The sequence below is a fragment of the Gossypium hirsutum genome, chromosome A10, assembly GCF_007990345.1.
Source record: "Gossypium hirsutum isolate 1008001.06 chromosome A10, Gossypium_hirsutum_v2.1, whole genome shotgun sequence".
Taxonomy (NCBI): Eukaryota; Viridiplantae; Streptophyta; class Magnoliopsida; order Malvales; family Malvaceae; genus Gossypium; species Gossypium hirsutum.
The window spans coordinates 107,241,840-107,260,048 of record NC_053433.1 but is presented as its reverse complement, the minus strand read 5'-3'; the positions used below and the strand labels follow the sequence as shown (position 1 = coordinate 107,260,048).

Sequence of the window (18,209 nt, the reverse complement as noted above, 5' to 3'; positions counted from 1 at the left end):
GCAGCAGGCGTTCTTGTAGGAGGGCTCGGTTAACATAGCAGTTTTCTAGTCTTATTCAGAATTTCATAGATTCTTTAACATTTTGGTTAATGTAATGAAATTTATGTGTGCAAATGGTTAATGTTCCATCGTGGTTTGAGCTATCCTTAAAGATGCTACTTTTAAAGGTATCAATTCAATTTCATCACATTGAGGTGCCATATTCCTTAAAGTGGCTATCATCAACTGATTTTAAAAAAAAAAAAATGAGAGTTGAGATTTTCCAACAGCAGAGATCGAACTTGAAGCTGAAGATTCACAAGCTATAACTGCTGGTAACAAATTTGACCATGCAAAACTAACATATACAAGTCCTGTAGTTACTGTCACAAGTGTCTGCAAACAAAAATTCAAAGTGTAAATAGCTAAGCACGATTAAAACTGAAATAGAGACATGATATGAAAGACCAAAAGTTTTTGGTACAATAGAAGGGTTTCAGAAGTTATCAATTATAAAAACAGGTTTTTCTTTTTGTTATAGTTTAAGATTAATCTTTTTGGTTTTGTGGTTGTCTTTTCCAATAATATCATCCTTAAAATTCAAACATAACTTCTTTTCTTAAGAGTGCAATATGTCTTATTGATATAAACAACAGCTTTAATTGAACATACAAATAATTAACAATTATCAAGTTTTCCTAGTTCTAAATGTTACGATTAAATTCAGATGCATTTGCATTTTATCATATATACCTGAGATATCCTTTGATTGGTGGATTCAAGCCAAATTCCTCTGTAACGTCAACTAGAACTACAAGAGTGGGCAATGTTGAACCCAATTCTCTTGATATCAGCCAAATTCTGTCAGAAATGCTGTTTTCTCACATTTCACAAAGGAACAACTTCAGCAACAAAACATGAGGGCGTCTTAACAAAGTTGCAATGGTAGATCATTCATAAGGTCTCAACTTTTACGTCTCCATTTAGTAATATATAGAAGTAACTAATACACACACGTAATTGTATTATTAAAAAGAAAAAAAGAGAAGAAAAACCCATGAAAACAATAGTGACATTCCTGCTACTTTGATTCAAAAACAGAATCAGCTGAAGCATCAATAGAATAATTCAAGCCTCGCAATAGGCAGTGTAATGCTGTTGATAGCTTTTCTGGCCTTTCCCAATTCCTTATCATTATTTTCTCAATGTTGTAAGGGATCTTCCATTGCATCGTTTCTTGTCTTTCCTCTTCTGCTCCTATGGAGACAATAGTACTTACTGGTAAGCTCCTTGAGGTTTTTAGAAGGTTGAGGTTCATCACTGGCCTTAGTATGATGTTGTACTTCCTCTTTACCTCTCTAAGCTTCTCTGAGGTATGATCTTCACATAGTGAGGATAACATGAAAGTTGGAGCTCGATGACTGCAGCCTCCATGTTTTTAACAAATTACCAGCACAATCTACGAGGTCGAGTTAGGATAGCAGAGTAGATGGCCTCAAGCATACAAACCTAGTTGGAGTTAGGAAAAATAGATGGTTTCCATCATACAATCCTAAACCAACTAAAAATTTAACTAAGACAAATGCATCTAATAATTACAGTCTTTTTATTATTTAATTGAGAAATTGAAATAATTGATTATGAACGTGACAAAAAACAAATGAGGAGCAAAATAATAGCTAAGAAAGAATTCAATTAGTATTTTAATCCGTAGAAATCACTAAATTATGCTAATAAGATTACATGCAACTTTACTCAATTACGCTAGATCTAATCTTAAACAGGGTTTATTTCTCCCCTAATTTCAACACATCAAATATGGATTAATAGCTTAGAAATATTAAACAAGAATTAAGCACGCATAATCACAATAAATTTCAAAGAAATCAAAAGGATATCTAAAATCTTGATAGAAATCTGCTTCAGTGTCTATTTCTATGGTTTTTTTTCTGAATTATTGTCTTAAATATTCTATTACGACTCCTTTCTCTCTTCTTATTTTTGTCATATATATTCTTAAAATGTCTGAAAAACTTAAAAAACTCGTTTTCTCGCAGGTTTGGAGTAGGATTCGCTATTCCCACACGGTCTGGCACATGGTCATGTGACAGCCAGTGTGAATCACACGACCGTGTGTCTAACTCGTGTGGAATGACCTAGCCCGTATGAATCCTAAAACTTACTCCGATTTTTCAAATTTTGTTTATTTTTCACTCCTTTTGCTTCCAAATATTCTCTGAAGTATAGAAACATTAATTTAAAGAATTAAGAGTATAAAATTCACCATTTTTCAAATTCAAAACAAAAATGGACATTGTTAATAAGTTCAAATATCAAAATGGACCTAATTGTGATATTCAGACATAAAAATTACATTAATCGAAGATTTGAAATTAATTGATTTTTTAATATTATAAAGAGAAAATTGATTTATTCAATAATAAAGGATTATTTTAATTCAATCCCAAAAGGTATTTTCACCTTATTTAATCTGATTTTTTTGGCGCGAAAATACTCATAAAAGAAACTTATGAGTTGAGAGTGTGACAAAAATCTCTCTGTGATTTGATTGGGGCCCAAATGAGAAGCTTAGGGTTTCGTCCTCCCCAATCTTCCGAGGTGAAAATCTCTTTTCTTCTTAAAGTTTTCTTTCCTAGCAAAAGAAGATAATTTTTTTCCCTTTATTATTTCTACTTTTAATCTGTTAATAATTTAACATTAATTCTGAGTTTAAGAGAATAAAACCAAATAATTTTGTTGTAATAATAGGAATTGGCTTGGCTTCCAGCTTGTCTGCAACGAATCACAGATTCCTCAGTGCAGCCCAGAAGCCCTTCTCACCAACAATTTAAGGTTCTCTGTTTTGGGATTAATTTTTACAATTTGATTTGTTCTTGTTCTTTTTGAGAATTTCTTTCATATACGCAAGAAGATAATTTTACTTACTTCGGTTGAAATTTGGTGAAATAGTTGCCGTTATTACTTTTGCAAATTTTGAGTTCTCATGTAACTTTAAGTTTTTCTTTTCTATCTGCCAGATGCTAATTTTATCTTGTTTGGTTGAAATTTGAAACTGTTGTGCATTAAATTTGGTGAAATAATAATTATGCTTTTTGAAATAGGAGTTTTCATGTATACAAGGAGAAGATTCAGAATTGCTGCTGTTTAATTTTATCAGGTGAAGACAATTCACCAATTAGTTCTTTTCCTTCTTCCAAGGATGTAAGTTGTTTTTATTATCTATTATCTATGTTTTATAGTATTAGAAAAGAAAATTCGGGTTTGAGTTTTTTTTTTTCCAAATTAGAAATAAATTATATCTGTTGTTTAGACTTGCAGAAGAAATTTTGTTTGATAAGATTTTACTTATGAAACATATTTGCATTTAATATTAAAGTTTGTTAGCTACGAACTTAAAGTCTTTGAATGGAATTTTTGGCTTGATTGGTATGCATTATGAATTGATCATATAAAGTTAACAACGTGAAACTACCTAACGGAGCCTGAAAAAACCCGAAGTCTGGAACTTGAATCAACTTGGACATGAATTGACCCAAATTTGACTGACCTGACTAAACTTGAATGATCTAAACCATTAATGTTCTAAAAGAATTTGATTTGACCAAAAAATTTGTTTAAATTTGGTCTGATTTTGGATTTAATTAATTGAATCTGAAATGACCTAAATTTGAATGATTTGAACCTTAGATGACCCTAACCTAAATTGAATCGACCTGATTCAAATCTGAACCGGCCCTGCCAATTGACTTGTCTATGTACGAAACATCAATTTTCTTTTGAGGTTAGTTAAGATGCTTCTGAATCTCCATTTAATGCCAGTGCAAAGAGGTATGGTACAGCTAAAGTTTTCTTTCAGCATTGAAGGTTCTCACCTTGGACGATCTTTTAGGTGTTAAGGAAGTCAAGAAAGAAAGGTGAATTGAGTATGACATCGGAGGAAGTGCTTGTGTGGTAAAAAGAAAAATAAGAAAAAAGACAGAAGCACGACAGCCAAAACTCAGGAGACATGATGTTATGCCACAAGTTTTAAATCCATATAACTTGTGGCTAGTTCGAAACTAATGCATGTAGGGATTAGATGTAGCTAAGTATAACCAGAAAGTTGTGCCACATGGAATCTGGTTCTAATCAGATTTAGTTGCATCCCAATGAGAACATTGATTGAAGTGCAAGTGCTCTAATTTGGGATCACACTGTAGCTGCTAAACTCCTCTCTATAAGAGCCATGATGGACGCTTCTTTTCAATCATCCAAGAGCCACAACAATGTTCAGTTTTTGAACCATGCTATATCAGTGCTGCAAGTGTTCCAAAATATAACCTAACAGATTACTGTATTTCCACCTTTTATATAACAAAATTGGGTGGTTTAGCCACCTTGTCTCGTTCACAATTTCCTTTATCAATGCTAAAGAACTTTAGTGCCCTTCTCTAAAAGATCAAATATTTAATTCCCGCGCCCCCCTAAAAGTTGTTAAGAATCTTGCTAATTTAGTGTTTACTTATGTCAGATTACAGTTTACTAATTAAGGAATATTTAAGTGTATCAGATAGGATTCTGTAAATATTTTACTGATTACTATCCCTAACTTTAAGGCTGTTTTTTTTAGACAGCATCCCTAGAGTTAGTCTGTTTCCTAGTATAGAGTTTCCTAAGTTAGGCTTACTATGTGCATAAATATTTATGTAATTTCTTATGAATAAGACGGAATAGAAAAAGCTTGTTCTTAACATGGTATCCGAGCCTTTTTTTAGCTCAAATTCTGGGATTTTTTTCTTTGTCTGGCAACTTCTTCTCATTCCCGATCAACCCTCAAGCCTGTAGAATTTGTTCAAAAGAAAAATGGCTGAAACTGTCAAAACCAGCAACACTGGAGAAGGGAATTCTCAAGAATCATCTGTTGAGTTCAGTAAAGAAGAAATTGAGAAGTTGAAGAATCTGCTGGGATCATTGGAAAAATCTCCTTTAATAGGTACTAGTGGTTTGGTTTTTTCAGGTATATCCTCTTCTCAAAATTCTAAAATCTCGGATATACCCACAAAAAGTTCTTGGGTCATTGACTCAGGAACTACAGACCACATGACCCACTCCTCACAAAAATTTGTTTCATATACACCTTGTCCTAGTAGTAGAAAGATAACAGTAGCCGATGGTTCTGTGATCACAGTGGCTGGTCAGGGTGATATTGTTATAAACAAAACCCTTACTCTTAAAAATGTCCTTCATGTTCCAAAACTATTTACCAATCTTCTATCCATCCAAAGAATTACCAAAGACTCTAACTGTATTGTGGTTTTTTATCACAATCGATGTCTTTTTCAGGAACAGAATACGAGGAGGCTGATTGGACATGCTAAGGAAGTAAATGGCCTATACTATCTTGAGGAATCCAGTGGAGAAGTTAGTGCTCTGAATTCCTCACCATTATCTTTCATATCCGAATCTATTAAAACCAATAAAAACATTGGCTCCATCACCTCCGCCTTGGTCATCCATCGTTTAGAGTCCTTAAAATTATGTTTCCTTCATTGTTCAAAGGATTAACTGTTGAAAAATTCCATTGTGATGTCTGTGAACTTGCAAAACATAAACGTACCTCTTTTCCGATAAGCAATAAAAGAACATCCGCTCCTTTTACTCTTATTCATAGTGATGTTTGGGGACCATCCACTATTTCAAATATTTCTGGGGCTCGGTGGTTTGTATCCTTTATTGATGATTGTACCCGTGTGTCTTGGATATTTCTTTTAAAACAGAAATCTGATGTAAGGTTTGTCTTTCCAACCTTTTACAACATGATCAAAACACAATTTGGAGCTGAAATAAAAAGGTTTAGGTCAGACAATGCCAAGGACTATTTCAATCAGTTTCTCTCACCATAGTTCCAAGAAAGAGGCATTATACATGAGTCATCTTATGTTAGCACACCCCAACAAAATGGTGTTGCCGAAAGAAAAAATGGTCACATTTTAGCTATTACAAGAACCCTCTTGTTCCAAAAAAATGTCCCTAAACAATACTGAGGGGAGGCTGTTTTAACTGCTACTCATATGATAAATAGATTGCCTACAAAAGTCCTTGAATCTCAAAGTCCTATGCAAGTTCTAGCAAAATTCTTTCCTGATTTTAGTACTTCAAGTAGCCTTCCTCCCAAAATATTTGGTTGTGTTGCCTTTGTACATGTACATTCTCAAAATAGAGGAAAATTTGATCCACGAGCTGTCAAGTGTGTCTTTCTGGGTTATTCTTCCACTCAAAAGGGGTACAAATGCTATCATCCAGCCACAAAAAAAATTTATGTATCAGCGGATGTTACTTTTGCAGAACAAGAGAATTTCTTTACTCGTCCTTATCTTCAGGGGGAGATCTTATTCACAGAAGATAAGGATAGAGAATTCTTTCTTCTTGACATTCCAGCTACTATCCAGCAACCAAACATTCACATTCCAGCTCCTGTCCAGCAACCAAACACTCACATTCCAGCTCCCGTCCAGCAACCAAACACTCACATTCCAGCTCCTGTCCAGCAACCTGAAACAGAGCCTAATACACCCAAATCACAAAGAGGGATTCAGGACACTACTCGTCCTTTACTGGTTTACTCAAGGAAGAAGGCACCGGTGCAAGTTCAATCATCTTCTCCTCCTATACAACTTGAGGTAATTGCTGAACCTACTACTGAAACTACTGAAAATTTAGATGAATTTCCCATTGCTATTAGAAAAGGGATTAGAGCCTGTACAAAACATCCCTTGTACTTATTTTTGTCTTACAAAAATTTGTCTCATAACCACAAAGCCTTTCTTACTAGCCTAAATTCTATCTCCATTCCCAAAATAGTATCCGAGGCATTAGAAGATGAGAATTGGAAAAATGCCATAAAGGTTGAAATGGAAGCTCTTGAAAAAAATAAGACATGGGACTTGGTGAAATTACCGAGAGGAAAGAAACCAGTGGGATGTCGCTGGGTGTACACAGTGAAGTATAAATCAGATGGTTCTTTGGAGAGGTACAAAGTAAGATTGGTTGCTAAAGGGTACACTCAAATGTATGGAGTAGACTACCTTGAGACATTTGCCCCTGTTGCAAAGATGAACACTGTGAGAGTGTTGTTGTCCCTAGCTGCCAACCGAGGCTGGAAATTACAGCAATTTGACATAAAAAACGCCTTTTTACATGGTGATCTTGAGGAGGAAGTCTATATGGATGTTCCACCAGGATTCGGTCCAAATACATGACAGGTAGTTTGCAGACTAAAAAAGGCTTTGTACGGACTAAAACAGTCCCCGAGGGCTTGGTTTGGAAGATTTACCAAAGTAATGCTCAAGTTGGGGTATAAACAGAGTCAAGGAGATCACACTCTGTTTGTAAAACACTCATCTTCAGGGGGAGTGACTGCTTTATTAGTCTATGTAGATGACATTATAGTGACTGGTGATGACCTGGAAGGAATGGAGAATTTAAAGAAATGCCTAGTAAAAGAATTTGAAGTCAAAGACCTGGGAAAGTTAAAATATTTCCTTGGTATTGAAGTGGCACACTCTCGGGAAGGAATCTTCATATCTCAGCAAAAATACATAGTTGATTTGTTGACAGGGACAGGCAAGTTGGGATGTAAACCAGCAGACACACCCATAGAGGTGAATCACAGACTTGGAGATGCACTAGAAGATGCAGCAGTTGATAAAAGTTCATAACAAAGACTTGTGGGGAAGCTCATTTACTTGTCTCATACCAGACCGGATATTGCCTATGCAGTCGGTGTTGTAAGTCAGTTTATGCACAACCCCAAAGAATCACATCTTAGAGCTGTGTATCAAATTCTACAGTACTTAAAAGGGCACGCCAGGTAAAGGAATCCTATTTAAAAAGGGGGAGAATTTAACCCTTGAAGCCTATACTGATGCAGATTATGCAGGGTCTATGGTTGATAGAAGATCAACCTCGGGCTATTGCACTTTCCTAGGAGGCAATCTTGTGACTTGGAGGAGTAAAAAACAGAATGTTGTGGCTAGATCTAATGCAGAAGCTGAATTTAGGGCGATGGCTCTTGGAATTTGTGAGCTATTATGGCTAAAAATTATTTTGGAAGATTTGAAGATCAAGTGGGAAGGTCCAATGAAGTTGTATTGTGATAATAAGTCTGCTATCAATATTGCACATAATCCAGTTCAACATGATCGTACGAAGCACGTTGAGGTTGACAGACATTTTATAAAGGAAAAATTGGACAGTGGCTTAATTTTCACTTTATTTGTGTCCACTGATGGTCAACTAGCAGACATACTTACCAAAGGGTTGTCTGGAAAGTTGTTTCAAAAACTAATAAGCAAGCTGAGAATGGATGATATCCACTTCCCAGCTTGAGGGGGAGTGTCAGATTACAGTTTACTAATTAAGGAATATTTAAGTGTATCAGATAGGATTCTGTAAATATTTTACTGATTACTATCCCTAACTTTAAGGTTGTTTTTTTTAGACAGCATCCCTAGAGTTAGTCTGTTTCCTAGTATAGAGTTTCCTAAGTTTGGCTTACTATGTGTATAAATATTTATGTAATTTCTTATGAATAAGACGGAATAGAAAAAGCTTGTTCTTAACAACTTAAGATAATAAATTTTTGTTATTTGTTAATTTCGTCACTCTTTTTATGTTATTTTATATATATATCTTTTTTGGATCTGTTTCTGATAGCGACTGAGTGAGGTATTGTTAGAACTTATTAGGTATAATTTGTTTGTCAAGTCAATTAGGGCCATCAGACTTTTAGAAGTTTGGTCTGCATGATCTTGTTGTGTGTTGGCATTTTGAATGACAGATTTTTTCTTTTTCACTACCAGCTACAAACAAACAAATTCCTGATGCATATGCGGTGAATTCATTAATTCTAAAAGATAAGCGGCTTACTGATTCAGTTACAGCTGGTTCTGCGTTATCACCTGAAAAGTAGGTTCTTTCATATCTTAGTTTTACTTGCCACTTGTTAATCTTGGTTTTGTGTTAAAATGACAGAATTTTGTTTGTGCAACTGCCTTTTAGAAATTTTAGCTTCTTCTGGAACTTTATAATTAAGTACTTTTTCCTTGATTTACTGTTGTCTACTTTTGTGCTCCTTGGCTGTTTTCCAGGGAAATTTTGGGGCTAACTGGATAATAATTTCTTTACACTTCCCTACTAGTAAATGCTTCATTAGATTATCAAATTAAAATTCAGTTGAGTTCTGGCATATATGGTTTCAAAAGGAAAAAAAATGTATATTTGTGTAAGTGTTCCTGATTTCTGGATATATACAAATATAAATTGGAATTATTCCTAATAAGCACCTAGGTTTCACAAATTGATTCAAAGTAAAACTTCAAGCCTCTAATCAATAATCATGCCTTTTCTAGTAACGTCTGTCATCTTTTAATTTGTAAGGGCTTTTACCCATGTTCTTTCCTCTATATTGTTTCTGATGAAAACTTCAATTTTATTTATTTTTCCTGCAGATACATGGTTCTGTTGAATCAATGAGAAACTAGGCTTACAAGAATTGGGAAGCCTGTACGTAATGATAACAATGGCTATTTTTTTGATGGAGTAGGAGTTATGCTTCATGGGAGGCCACATTTCTGTACCAAATTTGCAAAAGTAATCCAGGTAAATGCTATTTTCAGTTTCAGGAACTTCAGATAGTGCTAACAGCTTTTTGCTTCTACTTGGTTATTCTGATTGTGTCTTTTATTAAGCACATTATTGCAGTGACTTGTTCATATTAAAGCTGTTCTCACTAGGTTATAGGCTGCTTATTGATTATTTACTTGAGTCCTGACGAGTAAAACATTTGTTTCACACACTTTTCTTTTGAGTGCGTGTGTGTGTCAGAGTGCAAAGAATGATTCACATTTACAATCATTATTGGTTTTAATGATTAAATGCTGTCTGTCGGTACCTTAGAAAGGCCAGAGCCATGCATATAAAATAGTTTCTTCAAATACCCCTAAATCCCTGGCAAGATCATATTCATATTTGAAGGATACTTTGCAGCAGGCGTTCTTGGAGGAGGGCTCAGTTAACATAGCCGTTTTCTAGTCTTATTGAGAACTTCATAGATTCTTTAACATTTTGGTTAATGTAATGAAATTTATGTATGCAAATGGTTAATGTTCCATCATGGTTTGAGCTATCCTTAAAGAGGCCACTTTTAAAGGTTTCAATTCAATTTGATCACGTTGGGATGCCATATTCCAGTCTATGTTCGTACTTCATTTTGCTAAAGTCATTCAAAGTTCAGTTTGTTGTAAAAGCTGCTGTATAGTTGATGTCAATATAGTGTAATAGTAGTCAGGGTGCTGAAATTCTTGTCATAAGTGTGAATTATTTGCTACCCTTTAAGCTTCTGAGCTTATAGAACAATGCTTTGTAATTGGTTTAGTTGCAATCAATTTTAACAAATCCTTTTCTTTTTCTTCCACTTCGATAGTCAAAATAGTCTAAAACTATTACCATTTTCTTTTTGTGTTGGCTAGCATGGAGGGGGACGTGTGTTCAAAACTCTCCTGTGCTTAATTCAAAATCTTGATGCTGAGAAAATATCAATGGCAGTTATAGTTTGTGAAGGTGAGAATAGGGCGTCTTGTCACCTACGACAATGTGCTTCAAAGAGAATGATACCCATGATGGTCAGTGCCTTTTTTTCCCCTTCCAGCTTCATTATAAATTTATAATTGTTTGTACGAGTTTCAGTTATCAAGGTAGGTTGGTGGTGAATTAACAGACTGATTCAAAGGTTTATATTAAGCTCTCACAGAGAAACATCTTTTGCAAAAGATATTTAACTATTCCATTCCACCATTCCCCTTCCATTCTATTTATTGTTTTGATTTTCTATTTTTTATATATTTGTAACGGAATCCTCTATTTATTGCAGCCAAGTAGTTGGATCTAAGGAGCTTGTACTCAGGGAAGCTTCTTCCTTTCTCTGAAAAGAAGCATACCACTTTGGATACTGTGATGGGTTCAGATTGTATGATTTCTGATAATTGGAGTCAAGAAATTTGAACCATGCTTGATGTAAGTACAATATTCTTTTAGCAGTTCAAGTATCTTTATTTTGAATCAGAAGTGAATATTTGAGTTGTATATGTTGCAGCATTTCTCCTTTTCAGTGTTGGGTTTGCAAAAGAAGGAAATCAAGTCAAAGGACTCGAAGGCCACAATTTCTGGTCGAGTATGGTTCCGTGGAATGGCAAGAATAGGGAATTAGTTGTACATTTGTTTTCATGTCTTGGGTGGCCATGTTTCTCTCCCTATGTCGGAATCTGCCCACCTTAGGTTCATGAAAATGAATGTAAATTATCGAAAGCTAGTGTAAATTAATTTAACTCCGCCAAGTTAGCCTTTACATTGAGAACATACCATCTTCTTGCAGCTTGAAATTTGAAGTATTAAGGTGAAACCATGAACGTGGTCTTTGGTCTTAAGGATGCTGGTTTTAAAAGTTGCCTTTTTCCGACCTGTACGGGCCCAACCTGAGATCAGATTGGTAACAGTGTTGCTCGGAAAGTAACTATTTCATCACAAGAATAAATGGCCGGGTCTAATGTTGTGTTTCCTCTTACCTTACTTGGCTTCTCTGAGGCATGAACAACTTAGTGCAGAGAACATGTATGATGGAGCTTGATGACTGCAGTGTCCATTTTTTTTTTGGTATTCTACATGTCTTTTTTACGATCTATGTTTGAGATTTAGGGTTGTCTCTCTAACAATGTCACCTCCAAATTTTAACTCGCGTTTCTCTTTGAGGATGTAATATGTCTTATTATTGCACACAACACTAGTTGATTTACAGCATCCATCTTTAACACAGTTAAATATTAGGATTACAAGCTCCGTCTATGATGCCTCGTTAAGAAAGCAGAGTATAGCTTCAGCGGAGATGGCCTCACGTATTCAAACCTAATTGGAGTTCGGATATGGGAAAAACACTCTGTTGTCCCTTCATTTGGCTGTTTTTTAATCAAATTGCTCTCTGCTAGTTACACTGTAAGTTACTTGTGTCATTTATACTTTAATAGGACTTCCCTTAGCAACTATAACATGAAAGAGTGGCTACAATATCACAATTTTCAACCACCACAATAAATACATTACTTCAGCTATCGTCAACTGATAATAAAAAATGAGAGTCGGGAAATTCCAACAACAGAGATCGACTTTGAAGCTGAAGATTCAGGAGCTGGAACCACTGCTAACAAATTTGACCATGCAAAACCAGCATATACAAGTCTTGTAGTCACTTTCATAAGTGTCTGCAAACAAAAATTCAAAGTGTAAATAGCTATGAAAGACGAAAAGTTTATTGTACAATAGAAGGATTTCAGAAGTTATCAAAAATATAAACAGTTTTTATTTTCCTTTTTTTGTTTTAGTTGAAGTATCCTTCATGTTTTTTTTTTTATAGTTTATGAAGGTTAATCCTTTTGGATTTATGATTATCTTTCTCGGTAATATTATATTCCACGAATCAGTAGTTATAATGAAATTTAAATAGACATACCTGCGACTTTGATTCAAAAACAGAATCAGCTGAAGCATCAACAGAATAATTCAAGCCTCCCAACTTTCACATCTTTTGTTTGAAATGTAGACAAAAGGTATGTGGGCTATGTTGGACCAGTCGGGTCCTTCTTCCTTTTTGCATCGTTCTTTTAGCACCGGACATTTATGAATTTGTAGCAGCAAAAGCGAAGACAGCATGTTCTTTCCAAGAAGAGACTTGAGATTTGGGCAATCATAGATGAACAACCACTCCAGAGAGGTGAGGTTACGAAATCCATTGGAGGATAGGCTTTCCAGCTTTGGGAATCCATAGATGCAGAGACGGGTAAGAGTGGGGGGCAGTGTGATTCCTAACTCATCTTGTGGAAACGATTCCGCATCTCGACACCCATTCTCTATCCAGAGATATTTAAGAGAAGTAAGCCTATGCAATCCCCACTCAATTATTGGCTTACAAATATTAGGTCCTTCAACATTAAGTGATAGGAGGTTTGTAGGAAGGCCTTCCACTAGGAAAGATGTCACATTTGGACACTTTGTTATTGTTAGCTCTTCTAGAGAGTTGAAGCAGTACATATTCTTAGGTAGAGTTTGGAGCAGTTCACAACTTCGGAGGCGGAGGACTTTGAGGTTTGTGGTGGGTAAACCACTCTCCGGAAATGAAATCAAATTTGAACAACTTGATATGCATATACTCTGGAGATGCTTGAGCTTGCTCAATCCTTGAGGTAATTCCTTGATATTATCACAGGAACTTATATGAAGTAATTCAAGAGAGGAGTTATCTTGAATTTCTTGGGCTACCAACTCTAGCTTTTGGCACCAGCTTATGGTAAGTTGTTTAAGGGTGGAAGGTAACTCACTTCTGTTTATTCTCTTTAGAGATTCACAATCGGAAATAACCAACTGCCGAAGAGCACAAGCATTGCTAGAGTTCACATTCCCTCCTCCATCTAACAACAAACATTGCAATTTTTTGCAAGAGCGAATACTCAGCACTTTCAAATTCAAAGGCAAATTGCTCCTTGTAAGAGAAATCAATTTTGGGCAATTGTTAAGCTTTATCACCCTAACTGATGTGAGGCAGTGTAAGGTTGTTGATAGCTTTTCTAGCCTTTCACAATTCCTTATCATCAGTTTCTCAATGTTGTAAGGGATCTTCAATTGCATGGATTCTTGTCTTTCCTCTTCTGCTCCTATGGAGGCAAGTTGCGGACAAGTAGAAATTCTTAAAATGCCGAGAGACATAGACTGAGTAAGACATCTCCAATTGTTCTCTCGGAAAGAAAACAACTCCTCACAATCATCAATCTCAAGAGATTGCACTTTTATTGGTCTTAACCTCATGCATTCCACTGCACAAGTGAATTTAGGAATGCACGAAAATGAAACTCTTTCTAATGAACTGTCATTGGCAAAGCCTTTATACACTACCTCATGGCACCTATGAATTTCTATTTCTGAAAGCATTGGAAAGCCTTGAATGGAAATTATCATCTTCTTACAGTCGCGAATTGTAAGTTTCTCCAAAGAAGGAAGGTATTCCGGTATACTCCCCAACAATGAAGGACAACTTTGAATAAGGAGTTCACGAAGTTTAGGGAATTTCCTAGCTTCCTTGTCAACTTCAAAGAAGTTCCAGTTCTCCCATTCAGGCATGTTGAAAAACTCTAGAATCTCCAATGAAGGAAATGCTATCTTCGTGTTCTCTCCAAAGAACTCATCTCCTACACTAGTTACACTTTCCAATCTCCTAATGCATACCATCTTCAACAATGGCAACTTCCCAATTGATGGCAGTGTTAATAAATTTGGACAATCATCAATGCATAAAGATTGTAAACCATTGAAGGACGAATCTCCTACCCAATTAGCCAGCATTGCACCACAGTAGTACTTAATGGTAAGCTCCTTGAGGTTTTTTGAAGGTTGAAGTCCATCCAACACTTTTTTCTCGACTTCTTTTATTCTATTCTCAAATTTTCGAGCTGATGACCATTCAAACTGAAATTCCAACTTTTCAAGTCTTGACTTATCACATAACTTAGCCATCCATGCATCTCGAGGTTCAACAATATTCTGTAATCCTAAAATACAAAGTTCACCCTTGAGATTTGACAAATCCTTTAACTCCTCTATTTGATATCCCTTGCCTTTACCCAAAACAAAAACGGAAAGTGTTTGAAGATTAGTTAGCATGCTAAAATTACTTGGCATACCTTCTAACCTATCTGCACCAGTCATATCAAGATGGCATAAGTTGACTAGCTTTTCCATCTCTGAAGGTAGCTTCTCTAGGTATTTACATTCCTTCAATAGGAGGGTTTCTAAATTGTAGAGGGTACTTACTGACTCAGGCAAGCTTTTTATAGAAGTGTGAGAAAAATTTAGGTACCTTAAATGTTTCAAATCTTTCAAAAAATCTGATAACCTGGTGATATGGTACCCTTCTAAAGAAAGCGCCCTTAAGCATCTTAAATTTGGCAACAAATACATTAGAACATCATTGGTCAAAAAGCTATAGGTTATATGGCTTTGACAATTATCGCATAACCTCAATGGCAAAAAGGTTCGTAAATGTTGCGCTTCATAAATGCCTTCAAATTTTTTGATGCCATCATACTCATTGGCAATGTAAGATAAGTGACGAGCATGCTTCGAAATTTGTTGATTACCCTCTATCTTAAAGCATATTTCTCCAGCAACTGATTGAGCCAAATCATTAATAAGGTCATGCATAACGAATCGAGAATTGTCTTTGATGGATATTTGCAAAAGGGACCTGGATACTAGATCTCTGAAGTACTTGTGACCCAAATCATCAGTGATTTGTTTTTCTGGTGCTTCCTGTAGAAACCCTTGTGCTCTCCATAGCAAGATTATTTCTTCCTTTTCAAACTCATAGTCCTTGGGAAAAATGGCGCAATACGCAAAACATCGCTTCAAATGCAGAGGAAGATGATGGTAGCTCAATTGTAGAGCTGGGATTATACCAGATTGATGTTCTGATAGCTTCCATATCTCACTCTTTAATACATCTTCCCAAGCATCAAGGTCAACATTAGTGCGCAATAGGCCACCAAGGGTTTTAGCAGCCAAAGGCAAACCATTGCATTTTCTCACTATTTTCTTAGCAACTTCTTTTAGGTTTGGATGTCCTCCAAAGTCCCTTGCTCCCAATGCATGTTGAGCAAATATAGACAAGCAAGCATCATCTGACAAAACCTCTAAAGAATGAGCATGGAAAGCACCCATTGTTGATGAAACACCATGATTTCTTGTTGTCACAATAACTTTGCTTCCTTTCGTCTTTGTTAAAAATGGAGATTGTAAAATGGTCCAGTTATGATAATTCTCATTCCATACATCATCCAAAACAATCAAGAATTTTTTCTCCTCCAACTCCCTCTTTAACTTTTCCTGAAGCGTATTTAGATCATCATTACATGGTTTGGACGTAATTGACTGCAAGATTTCTTTTGTTATCCTCCTAACATCAAAATCATCCGAGACACAAACCCATGCTTTGAGGTCAAAATGTTTTCGAATGGAAGCATCATTGTAAACAAGCTGGGCAAGGGTTGTCTTACCAATTCCACCCATCCCAACAATGGGAATCACAAAATTTCCTTCATTATCACTCTTCAAGAGCAAATCAAGCACTGTTTGTTTGTCTTTGTCTCTGCCATACACATGGCATTCAATCTCCATAGAAGTAGGATGCAGCCTTTCATCTAATCTTTTGGGTCTCTCGGAACCAATCACTTTAAACTGTAGCTGGTGTTTTTGAGGTTCCAACTCTTTCAGTTTGGTTGTGAGATCTTTTATCTTGGACATCATATCTCTATGAAACATAAAAACATTGAATGAATCAGGGATGAGTTTGGGTCTCTTACTTGAACTGCCTCGACGTTCCATCATGAAATTGAACTTACAAATATCGGTTTCAAACTCGTCCAAAACATCCTCCACATCGTACGCCAAGTTTTGAAGGTTGGTCAACCAGATTTTCACAGACTGCTCTTTCAACTGTCTCTCTTCAGCATCATCAAGCACCGCACGGATCGCCTTCAGCTCCTCCTTCAACTTCTCGATCATCTCTTGAACCTCTTTTTCAGTAGGGAATTGCAGGAAGTCGGACAAGGCCAACTTGTCAAGGAGAAAGTCGATGACCTTGGAAACAACAACTTCTCGTATAGCTGTCAAGGCCTCAAGCAAAGGCATCTTGGCGTTCTTGCAAGAAATATGAGGACAAAATGAGAGTAGAAAAGGTTGAGAAAAATAACGATTAATTGTTTGTTGTTGTTGCAGGATGGCCAATTATGCTGCTGATTTAGCTTGGTTGCATGCTGGTTTGATTTAGTCCAAATGTAGCTCCATATTGTTTAGTTTGAACCTTAGTTTACTTATGCACCGAATTGTGAAGTTGTGTGATTTTGAAGATAGTCAGCGGTAGTAGTTAGCATTCGGTGATGTTTGACTTTGAAAAGATGTAACTCTTGATAAAATTGATGTGAGATTAGTTTTGTATGTATTCTTCTGCTTGTTTTTCATCTTGTTCTCTGTTTTCTCTCCTTCAACATTAACAGTTGTACACATAAACCAAGTAAAGTAATACAAATCAATTCACAGTGACAGATAATTTTTTACAAACGGACCGTTCAAGTTAAATAATAATATTATTATATAATTATTATTGTTTTTTGAAAACCATTGTGACCAAACTTCCATATAAAAAAAAAAAGAAAGCAGTTAAAAACTGGCCACAATTTAAAACTTCAAATATATTTACCAATTAAATTTGGGGAATTGACTAAGAATAATAAATTAATTAATGAGGACAAAATAAAAGAAAGGAAAATGGCAATGCATGTGCCCACTATATTATAAAATGTTTATTTTTAATTGCTTATTATTGCTAATGAAGAACCTTTTCATTTTTTAATCAACAAATTTGCTTCTTGGCCTGAAATCATCATGTAATTCCAATGATTCCTTAGCTCCATCTTTGCATTTTGTTTATTTATTTTTTATTATAGTACAAAAAATAATTAATAAGCCAAAGAGTTATGTTGCGAAGGAGCTCAGCTTTTGATAAGTTATTTTAAATTTTTATATTTGGTTTGGGGTAGAATATAAATTTAATTCACAAAATTATTATCTTTTTTTTCTTTTTGACAAAACTTGAATAATAAATATAATTAATGCAACTCAAATTCAGACACGTGGGACGGTGGATACCCTTAATCATTATGCCATCACATAAAATTTTTATAAAATTATCTTTAATCATAAATAAATATCAACAAAGAGATAAATGATAACTATGGAAATAGAGAAATTTGATGCAAAATGCTGAGGACGATGATAACAACAATAATAAATATATACAAAATGTTAAAAATTTTGACATCAGTTATTGTCTCTAGTTCGGTGTTATTTGTGACTTTGTTCCCTTTTTAGTTGCTTATTGCGTTAAGATTGTGGTTCTTTGATTGATCACCTTTGGGCTTATAAGGTATGACCCCTCCCTTTGTTCTAATTATTTTTGCATGGTATTAGAATTTGGGTGTCTTGTGCCTGAGTGCCGAGAGTGGGCCTTTTCTGTTGCCCTATTTGTCAACCACTTTTGTTTGATGCGGCTCCATTTCTGTACCACTAGTGATATG

The 18,209-nt window shown here is 35.4% G+C and overlaps 1 protein-coding gene and 1 long non-coding RNA gene across 3 annotated transcripts; one reads left to right on the top strand and one right to left on the bottom strand.

The window, feature by feature from the left end:
- Positions 1 to 2,485: 2,485 nt before the first annotated feature.
- LOC121207626 (uncharacterized) lies at positions 2,486 to 12,028 on the top strand. Of its 2 annotated transcripts, none has more exons than XR_005902720.1 (8): positions 2,486 to 2,598; positions 2,749 to 2,832; positions 3,102 to 3,157; positions 8,841 to 8,946; positions 9,489 to 9,639; positions 10,509 to 10,661; positions 10,910 to 11,052; positions 11,132 to 12,028. It is a non-coding gene; the product is annotated as an uncharacterized lncRNA (long non-coding RNA). The 2 variants fall into 2 exon arrangements; XR_005902719.1 differs by having other exon boundaries at positions 3,102 to 3,201.
- Positions 11,750 to 17,064, bottom strand: LOC121207625 (putative disease resistance RPP13-like protein 1). The gene is made up of 2 exons (XM_041077978.1): positions 12,539 to 17,064; positions 11,750 to 12,290 (listed from the first exon to the last, which is right to left on the bottom strand). Exon 1 carries the CDS (start codon positions 16,762 to 16,764, stop codon positions 12,589 to 12,591), a length of 4,176 nt encoding a protein of 1,391 aa, XP_040933912.1. The 5' UTR covers positions 16,765 to 17,064; the 3' UTR covers positions 11,750 to 12,290; positions 12,539 to 12,588.
- Positions 17,065 to 18,209: the final 1,145 nt, after the last annotated feature.